The following is a 10,350-nucleotide window of genomic DNA, read 5'->3' on the forward strand; positions in this document are numbered from 1 at the left end:
CCTTCGGCGGGGAGGACTCTTGTTTCCAAACACGGTGGCCGCTCCTGATTGGCTGCGTCAGCTCCTGCATGGTTACATCAGCTCCTGATTGGCTACGTCACCTCCTGAATGGTTACGTCAGCACCTGATTGGTTACGTGGAAGGTAGGGGCCGCTTCCTCACCAATGCGCATGCGCAAATCTTTATAATTCCGTTCAAAGATCGTTTATTTATTAACGAGGGCTCTATAAGGTGCTTTTTTTGTTAAGTTGCTAAAACAAAGTTTGTTAGTTTGTTTTTACTAACTGCTGGAAATTGCACGAGTAATGCCGTAAATATAAGTATAACACTCCCCGTAATAAATAGATTGATACAATAATTTCTTTTATTGCTTTTCCCACTGTAAATTGTCTTCAATGCTTGACGTTTTTGTTTCTGAAAAAGGAAAAGGAGCGAGAACTCAATCTTTGCTAAGCGACACATTTCCTGACAACAAAGATATGTCTCACAATTGAAGTTGCGTCAGTCGTGTTACATGAGCTGCAGAATAACTTAACATATGATTTGAAAACTGAACACACACACACACAAACATATGTAAATAAGTACAAGAAGTAAATAAATAACAATAAAGCAGATCATCATAATAGATTGTTATATTGTGAACCACGTGTTTCAATTGCAGCAGGCCAATTTGACGTATTTTTCTGAAGAGCAGTTTTATTGGTAGAGGTCAAAGGTGAAGGTCTCCTACCAGCTAAAAGCTGTCCTGCTGATAAGATTTCAAATGATGAAGGACACTTTTAACAGGACATGTGTCCAGGTGCTGCACTATGGCGTTGTATAAAAACGTACAACAGATAAAATCTTGCTGTTTTTTCTGAAATAAAGTTGATTACCAGTTATGAACTTTGGGGAGCTATATACAAAAAATCAATGTTTTAAACTGAATGTCCCTACAAACCGGCAGAATGAAACACGTGTCACTGCTCAGAATCAGCACACAGATTATTGATTAATGAGAGAACTGAGACAGGTGGGACAACTCAGAGGGGAGCGGGTTGACCTTGGCTATTTATGCTGGATTGGTAACTATGCAGCACACACAAAAAGGACAGCGTGCCATTTTTTGCTATAATTTGTGCTTTAAATTCAAGGCAAGGACACAAAAATGTTTAATGTTCATGCATTTGAATCATATTACAAATAATTTACATAACATAACAAATGTTATGTAATATAACAAATGTCTTCACAATCAGTAATTACGTAAATGTTCCAAGAATGATTCGCTTTTGTAGGACTTTAATTATTGAATTAGCAGAATTAATTATTCCTAATAGTCATCAAGGCCTTGTCAAGATTTAAATGCAGGAATAACAACAGACATTTCATTGACAGTAGAAAGTGAGAACGTTTTCCTGGTTTCCTCGAACCAATAGCACCGGGGGTCTCAGGTCACGTGACAAAATGTCCAGCCACGCCAGGAACAGAGTACTGGGACACACTCCTCTCCTCCCCACTGGCATGGTGCTATCAGGAGATTTAGTTCAAAACATCAACAGGTAAAGTGCTGGCACTTAGCTTGACCTTTAAAGAAAGATTATTGTACTCACACAACAATCAGAGCAGCTTCTCTGGAGTAGTCCTGCAGAACTTCATTCAGTCGGATCTGACGGAGAGTCTGATTCCACAATTCACAAATTTAAGAATTTACAAAGATGTTTCAGCTCAATGATCTCTTCCTAGCTCTCTACCTGCTAGGTTAGGGTTAGGGTTAGGTGTGTAAATCAGAGTGCCTATGAGTGTGTCAGACCTTCGCCTTGTTCTTCTCTAAATCCTGGTCAGCGATCATCCAGGGCTCCTCCTGCTGTCTTGATGGTCGAGTATCTGAGTCCTGCTTGGGGTTTATATCCAGCCTGAAGCCACTCACCATGTTCTCAAACTGATGGATACTTGAGAGACAGACATGGGGTTAAAATCCTGAGCTCATTCACCGGGCTTTAGGAATTCCGTTGTACCGAAAACAGAAATCTTTGGCTGACCCAGGATTAGGCAGCACTACAGGAGGTTTAGGGCAGAAACCTAGATGGCACTTGGAGAGCCAGTGAAGGTTTCATTTATAGATATGATGCAGTGAACCTCATGAGGCCTCATGATCATCATGTCAGAATATTTTGTGCCTTAGTGTTGCATATTCCCAAATAAATGCTTCAAACCAGAAAACACATATTATGGTTCAGTGGGCCCTGACTCTTTGATTCATATGCAATCTTTACTTCCCAGGCTGAGGGTTTTGGTAGATGTCAGGAAGAACTTCAACTTCATGGAAACCAAGGCGAAACTTCTTGATCAGTGCCAATACCCTGAAAAATAAAAATAAAAATAGTTAGAAACAGTTGTTTTCATTTTGATTTGTTGGAAAACTTACAGTTCCTGCCACACCGACAGCTTTGGGTTTTCAAGGTGAGAGGTTGTGATACATTCCCAGAGCAGCGCTACATGTTAAGGGGAGATTGGAGGCTTCTATTGGAAAGAAACGAGACTGACTAGCTGGTTAGTAGGCTAACTTCATCACAAGTATCACTTTAAAGAAGCTCTAATATTCTTTCTCTGTCAATCACAGGTCCAGTTGTTATTTTTCATAAGAAAAGATTTCTTTGAAGTGAAAATCCATCAAAAATCACCAGCTCTGTAACGCTTCCACAAATAAACACACTGAATTATTAATACAAGCTCTTACTCCTCCTTCTGCTCCTCTTTCTTGCCCATTTCTCCTCCCACAAACACTCGGACCTTACATCTGGCCCAGCGCTTCCTGCGAGTCAGGAGGTAGGGCAGCAGTAGTGTCAGACCTAGTGAAGCAGGCGGTGAAGAGGAAACCTGTCTTAAGTTCCTGACAGTAGAAAAGAGGCACTTGAAACATGTTTCGAGAGACAATCAGACCTCCATCATCAGACAGCCAGTATATGTCAATGGTCTTCTTTCCTTGTTTTTTCTGAAATACTGTGCTGGACTGAGGCTCTGGATCAATGCAGATGGAGGCTGCAAACATTTTGCAAGGAAAGAGAATATTTAATGGCTTTAAAGTATTTACTCAAGATTTCTTAAAGATGACCTTGGATATAAAATAAATCAATTGCATGATATGATCATACTTATACATACAGTTAACACTTGTTTGAATGCGGGAAGGAGCAGAGAGGGTGTTTATACTCTCTTGTCCTCCATCAAAACCTGGATTGACTGAAATAAAAGCAAAATAACAGGCTGTGTATTTACAGGTAGTCAATTCCATTAATGATGATGGATGAGCGCGGACTGCACCTCACAGAATATGTCTTGTTAACTCCAAGCAAAATTGATATAGATATTACTGCTGCAGCTCCAGTCCGAATTTAGTGGTGATGTAAAATGAATTTGGGAGCTCTCACCGTGTGATTGAGATGGATGAGAAATATCCAGACCCTCCCTCATTCTGAACACACACACACCAAACTGTAGATCAAATGCATCGCTGTAACACACGCACACACAGACACACACACACATTTTTAGTGCAGGCTGAGGTGGCATTTTCTGTGAGCAAGTTTCATTTAGCTGTGATTGTTGATGACGAACTTTGGATAACGGCAGTTTTACTGCAAGAAACATGACAGATAATCATATTAATAGTTCCAAAGTATACACATACAGAATATGATGTATTCATTTCCACTGTACTCACTGCAGTATTCCTATATAGTCATGTGTAGCCTGAGGAGAGTCGGTGCACCAGTCTCTCTTAAAACCCATCAGTAGAACGTTTGGCTTGATACGACCCAACCCTGCTCCCTGTTGGACAGACAGCAGCAGGAGGGGGAAGAGCCGTCAACCCAAGGTTCATTTCTGGCTGATCTAAGGGTCAGCTGGCTACTAACTAGCTGCATTTTTCAATCCAATTACTTGAACTTAAAACCGTTTATTCAACGGCTTCAGGCCAGGAGCAACATTGTCATCTGTAATCCAGAACAAAACCTGCTCCCAGAAGGTTTGGCCCAGTTCCCACAAGAGCCGGACTGAAAACCTGGGGCTCACCCCGATGATAGCTGGCCTTCTGCTGCAGACGAGGTTGAGTTGATGGGGGCAGATCAATGGATGAGGTATAATCCTCACCTGTAGCAGCATGTTGACTCCTGATCGTCGCTCTGCAGCCACCACTCCTCTGTAGAAAGACTTCACCTTCCTTTGGTTCAGCCAGGAAACATGACTGCCACTGGTTGCTCTCTCCACCGCTACTGAGGAGGGACCATACTGAAAAATGAAATGCTAAATAAGAAACCACGCTCCTTCCTCTCACAGCTGGATGCTCGCTATCTGACATCTAAAAGGATATTTGGCGCTGCTTTTTACTGAATCAAAAACCAAGCTCAAGGTAAACGTATTCAGACTGTACTTAGAGCTGTGACTGTAACATTGAGCCTTACTCACAGTGACTACGTTGCCACATATCATGAGACTGAGACTCTTGGTGAAACAGTTGACCAGATCCACCAGAGCTGGACGACTGCTGGGAGGACCAGTCAGCACCAAACACTGAGGTCTGAAAGGACAAAGCTTCTCATCAAGCTCTGGAGGAAAGTTTATGTACAATATGGATTCACTTTGCTGATGACAAGCTGAAATTTATGTTTTTATGAATCCGTTGACATAATCTGGCCCCTTTGATGGGAAACATAGTTACTAAAAATTAATACCAAGATGTAATGTTGGTAAAGTTGGTTGCGATAATAGAATCACAACAGCCAAACATGATTTTACATCTAATCCAATGTCCAAATACAAATTTAAAAACAACACACACACACAAAACAAAACTAAAGGTGTGCTTATGTCCTCACTGACCTGTAGTTCTTGACGTGATCCTCCACGTGGTTGAGGCCCACACACTGGTTCAGAGCAATGTTGTAGGAGCCTGCCTGCACCGAAGAGCCCCAGTTCACAGCTGAACACAGAGCAGAGTTAAAGGGAAGGCGTGGGCAGGTGGGGGGGCAGCTTTCCGATGTGTGACAGCAGTGTGACTGTATGTTAGTGTACCGGGTTTCTTGTAGAGTGAATATCCCAAAAGGAAGATAATGATGCCAAACGCAATGACGGCCGCCCACCAATTCAGCAGGAACATGATCACGGCACAACACAAGGCGCCGAGCAATGACAGCCACTTACTGTAGAACCTGAAGGACGGACGCCAACCTGCACACACACAAACATATACTGAGTTCTGTGCGTTCTCATTTAGGTAACTCATCTCTTCCTCTTGGCGTTTCGTACCGGGTGAGTTGGTGATTGATGCGTGGAAACAGCTGAAGTTGATGAGACAATAGGAGGCCAGAAAGAAGTTGGAGATGATGGGAGCAATGGTATTCAACTCAGCTGGTTTAAAGGAGAGAAGCGTGATTCAAAGGGAAAATCGCAACCTTTTCAAATCAAACACTTAACTATGGAGGACACCGACCAGTAAGTGGTCCAAAAAGCTTCTCTAAACAGCAGTGGAACAAATCAACCAACTCCTGAGTCTCACTGTCGTGTGGAAAACTACTTGCGTCATGTGCAGCGTAAATTTACATTTCTACTCATTTTTGACTTTGATTGTTTGGCTGCACTGTAACAAGATCCACCAGCTGCTATTCTGCTCCATTGCTGACACAAATGACAAACAGGACCATGACCAGGCCTAAAACCTCCAAGATTGGGCTGTTGGTAAACTTTAGGCAGTTTAACTAAAACAAGAACAATGTTTGTAAAACTATACTCACCAATGAGAATGAAGCAAGCAGCAATGATGTATGCCAGGAGGTAGCCTCTGAGCGGCTCATCGTTCTTGCCATAACCTTTGCCAAAGAAGCCAATGAGCGGGTACAGTCTGTCCTTACACAGACACTATCCGGTAAAAAGGGGCAGACGAAAAATGCAATATGTCTAAGTCACAGCAGAGAAACTAAAAAAGAAAGGCCTTTGTTTACAAAGGCAGCGAGATGGATGAGGCTGAAATGTGGAAATGAATAATGTTACAACAATGTGTGCGTGCACCTGGAAGACTTTTGGTGCAGACACCAGGCAGGCCAACGCAGAGGAGAGAGTTGCTCCAAATATACCAGCAGTGATGAGAGGGGCGAAGGCCGACACCAGGCTCATCGACTGTGGACAGAAATTCACCCTTTAAACTAGCCTCTTCCAGAAACTGGCTGATCATTCGTGTTCAAGTTGACCTCCAGTTAATGGAACTGGTTGGAGTAGGAGGGGGTGAGGTTTTTATGCTGCACGACAAAAAGTCACTGTGTATTTTCTGCCTGTGGCGATGATAGAATAAAGATGTGACAGTGTGATGAAGGCAGCGGGCCTGTTTGGATTCAGCAAAGACCGCAGGACCTCATTACTCTGAATTTAACTAATCACATATCCTGATTGTGTGTGCGTGTTTGTGCTGACCTGATAGTAGTTACTGATGCCGAAGGGACACGTATTATTCTCGATACACTCGCTGAAGTCCCATCCATACTGACAAGCCAAACCAACACAATCATTGCCGGGTGAGAAAGGAGACAAGGTGTCGTTTAACATGCCGGAGGCATCGCGCACCACGCAGGCTCCTGGAGAGGAAACAAACACAACAAACACAAACACAAGCATGAATGAATAAATGTGATCATTATTTTGATATGAATAATAAGATTATTCAGTCTCACGTCCAGATAAATAAATAAATAAAACATGTGCTGAGAATTGTGTGAAAGGGTGAAATATGGTGTAAATACAGCTCTGCAACTTCAGATGCTCATGAAATACCAATAGTTGCAGAGATGACGATGTAGGACAAGGTGGTCCAGAATATGGCAATGAGTGTCCCTCGAGGGATCGCCACTGTGGGATTCTGGAAAGGAGAGGACGTAAGGCATCAGCATGGAGGCTGCGGGTGCAATTAATGTAATGTTCACACAAATGTATGAACATGAATGAGTGGGGAAAAATAAATAATTAGGCTAAAAAGCAAAAAGCAAACTGATAAACCTTCAGGTCTCCAGAGATGTTCGCTCCTGCCAGTATGCCTGTGGCTGAGGGGAAAAAAATGGAGAACATGCCAAAGAAGCTGCCCTCTTTCCCCCGCCAGTTCGGCACAAAGTTGGCAGCAAAGATATCCGCTGTTGAAGGTGAAATCGTCAGTTTACTGCAGAGATTATCATCCTATCCAAATAGTTTTGTTTTCACTTGTGAGTTATTGCAAACGGTAGTTTCACATTATGAAGCAGGTGATGACTCAATAATTACCTTTGTAGCTAAAAAAACCTTTGGCTTGTTTCTGTAGTGAGGCGGGAATGATTGTTCCAACGATGTAACTGGCAAATGACACCATGATGACCAGGAAGAACACAATCTGGGCCTGTTGAAGATGAAATATTCAGTAAATACATGGTTGGAGACATTTACATACCCGAAGGGTTAAAACACACAAGAGGACTTGAGTTAACCTTGGACTCCCACGCCATGCCAGCCAAGGAGATGCCGAGCAGACACGTGACAGTGATGATGCCGATGATGCGGATGTCGTTGATGGGGTCCACCATGGCAGCTCCATTTTCCTTCAGAGGAAATTTCAGGAGGGAATGAAAAAAAAACAAAACAACCAACAATAACCGTCAAACGTGGCATCATTGTAAAAACATGCAACATCCTACTCACACGCATGAGTTCAGTAACTGTCTCAGCGAAGCCCACGGTGTGCATGGCCACAGCTACAGCATTGGCAAAGGCAAAGATCAGACCGATAGATCCGCCCAGCTCTGGGCCCAAACTACGACTGATCAGGAAGTAGGTCCCACCTAAAGACGACGAGGAGAGGAGTGAAACAATCTATGGAAAGAGCTTCTAACTTTGGTGCTTGTTGTTCCAGAAAGACATCAGGAATAGTGCGGCAATATATTTTTCTCTCATTTAGACATAAAAGCGTGCGTATTACTGCACCAACAGACCTCCTTTGACCTTCCCGTTGGTAGCGATGGCTGATGTGGAGAGCCCAGTGATCCCAGTGATCAGAGAGGATAACAGGATAATCACCCATGTCAGACCTGATATGAACATAAAGAGGGAAAGTGAGCCAGACGGCAGCTTGGACAGAACAAATGAACTCCGACCTACCTATACCAGCTTGAGCAGTAATCCACGGCAGCCTCAGATACAAGATCACCCCCCAGATATTCAACATGCAACGGATCTGCAAGACAAATGGACCAACTGGATCTACCAGATACTCCAGACCTGATCAAACCCACTCAGGATCTGGAGCTCAACACCAACCCCGTTAATACTAGGGGTGTAAGGATTCACTTTAACAACGATTCGATTCGAATCACGATTCATGGCTGCCCATTCGATTCAAGGACGATCTTGGTTCATTTAGACAGTTCGATAATCGATTCACACAGTGCCTTGAAATCTTTTTAGCTAAAAATTCAAACCAGTGTCACTCTGAAATAAATAGCTGGATACTGGACAGTGCAGGTGAAGTTTCAGAGATCCCTGTACAGGGTTTAAAGTACGAGTAGGCAAGTGTGTTGGACTGCGATCAAAAAAACAAACCTGTTGATGGTTCGAGCAGTCAATTGAGTTCACCTATCAGTAACGCAGCTTTCCCTCACAACCAAACTAACATCACCAGCCAATCAGCGGCGGCGGACAGTAACGAAGTATGTTTACTTGAGTACTGTACTTAAGTACAGTTTTTGAGTATCTGTACTTTACTTGAGTATTATTTTGGGGGGATACTTTTTACTTTTTACTCCACTATATTTCTATTGATGCTCTCGTTACTCGTTACTTTTTCACTAGTCTAACATAACTGATCATTGTTCATCCTATCTGTCATTATTTCTCCATAACGATCATTCTACATTTATACATCGTAGCCATATTATTACCTGGAACACGCACCCTGTTGCCAGTTACCACCAATTACCACCCAATTAACCTAGCCGTGTTCAGGTAACCACACCGGGAATCGAACCCCACGGGGGATTAATCGTTACACCCCTAGTTAATATGTGCAGTCACAAACATTTACTCTGCTTTGCACTTTTGTGTTTTTAAAGCAGCTGTACAATCGAATGGAAGTGGTTTTGGATTATGCTGCTTTAAGAACAATCCAATTTTTTCTTTATTTTTTTTTTTTGGCCGTTTAAGCAGCTGCTGTTGAAGCTGTATACCTAAATGTACGTACCATGACTCCCTGCACCCAGCCGAAGCGAGGCGGCTCTGGAGGTGGCCCCTTTTGCTCATCCTCATCTTCCTCAGAGGTGTCCCCTTCATCTGTCCGCTCAGCTGCTGTCTCCTCGTACATGGGAGGTTTGGAGTCATCCTGCAAGAGACAAACTCAATTTTACCTACTGAAAACAGGCCGAAATTCAACATCACAAAGGAGCTATACTTTCTATACGTAGGAATAACCTTTCAATGAGTAGACTGTGCAGACATAATCACAGAAGTTTAACAAAAATAGGAAAACGTGATGCCTCTTCAGTTGGACAAATAAAGAATAATGACATTCAATTCGATCAACATTTTTTTGTCCAGCCATGACTGACGGTTCATGATTTGCAGCTAACTAAAGCATTGAGAGACATTTCCAGACCCATTTAAAACATATTCATTGGCAATATGGGATTTATTTTTTTTCCTGTCGTTCTTATTATAACTTAATTAGTCTGTTTTGAGCGTAGAAGCTGACAAACACCAGACAGTCCTCACCTCGGGGTTAGCGTGCAGCTGGTACAGAGATGGTCTGAAGCGTCTCCGGCGGCCCCACACTGCTGTGTTGGCATAGAAGTCATAGTGTGGGGGGGCATCCAGAGTCTCGTAGCCCGTCAGAGCATCAGATCCACAGGATGTTATGCTGCTCACATCGCTGAGACTGTTTTGGTAGCCTCTGGGTGCTGCCCCCCCACTGCCTACTGACGGAGGACCTGCAGGTCTGAACGCAGCCAGACGAACACTGTTGCTGGCCTCCATTCAGAATAACAGGATGGCCGGTTGTATGTTTTAAGGTGACTGAAACCACACAGATACAGTTTCTGTCTTTCAGTCACTGATGTAATTTACGCAGGTTGTGCAGATTTGAGTGAGCTGGGAGGGTTGGGCTTATATTTGACTTTATAGCCAAGCTGGAACAGCCCGAGGCCACGAAAGAAGGCTGGTTCAATGAACAGTTAAACAAGACTTATTACAGCAGCTATTAAGCCTTTCATGGACTGTTCCACTTCGTAGGGTCAACCCAAAAAATCCTTTTGGACTGTAGTGAAATTGGGGTTATACTATTCCACTCAGTTAAGAGTCATCTATAAA

The 10,350-nt window shown here is 43.1% G+C and overlaps 1 protein-coding gene across 1 annotated transcript; it reads right to left on the reverse strand.

The window, feature by feature from the left end:
- Nucleotides 1-1,370: 1,370 nt before the first annotated feature.
- slc12a3 (solute carrier family 12 member 3) lies at nt 1,371-10,017 on the reverse strand. The gene is made up of 26 exons (XM_029523960.1): nt 9,757-10,017; nt 9,230-9,367; nt 8,152-8,227; nt 7,986-8,081; nt 7,696-7,835; nt 7,485-7,595; nt 7,285-7,396; nt 7,027-7,157; nt 6,805-6,889; nt 6,448-6,608; nt 6,049-6,156; nt 5,775-5,898; nt 5,290-5,391; nt 5,056-5,211; nt 4,864-4,963; nt 4,450-4,561; nt 4,135-4,272; nt 3,707-3,813; nt 3,414-3,496; nt 3,148-3,225; nt 2,926-3,024; nt 2,723-2,834; nt 2,259-2,345; nt 1,796-1,934; nt 1,596-1,663; nt 1,371-1,512 (listed from the first exon to the last, which is right to left on the reverse strand). The coding sequence occupies exons 1-26, from the start codon at nt 10,015-10,017 to the stop codon at nt 1,371-1,373; spliced, it is 3,066 nt and encodes a 1,021-aa protein (XP_029379820.1).
- Nucleotides 10,018-10,350: the final 333 nt, after the last annotated feature.

The sequence above is a fragment of the Echeneis naucrates genome, chromosome 16 (assembly GCF_900963305.1).
Source record: "Echeneis naucrates chromosome 16, fEcheNa1.1, whole genome shotgun sequence".
In the NCBI taxonomy this organism is placed as follows: Eukaryota; Metazoa; Chordata; class Actinopteri; order Carangiformes; family Echeneidae; genus Echeneis; species Echeneis naucrates.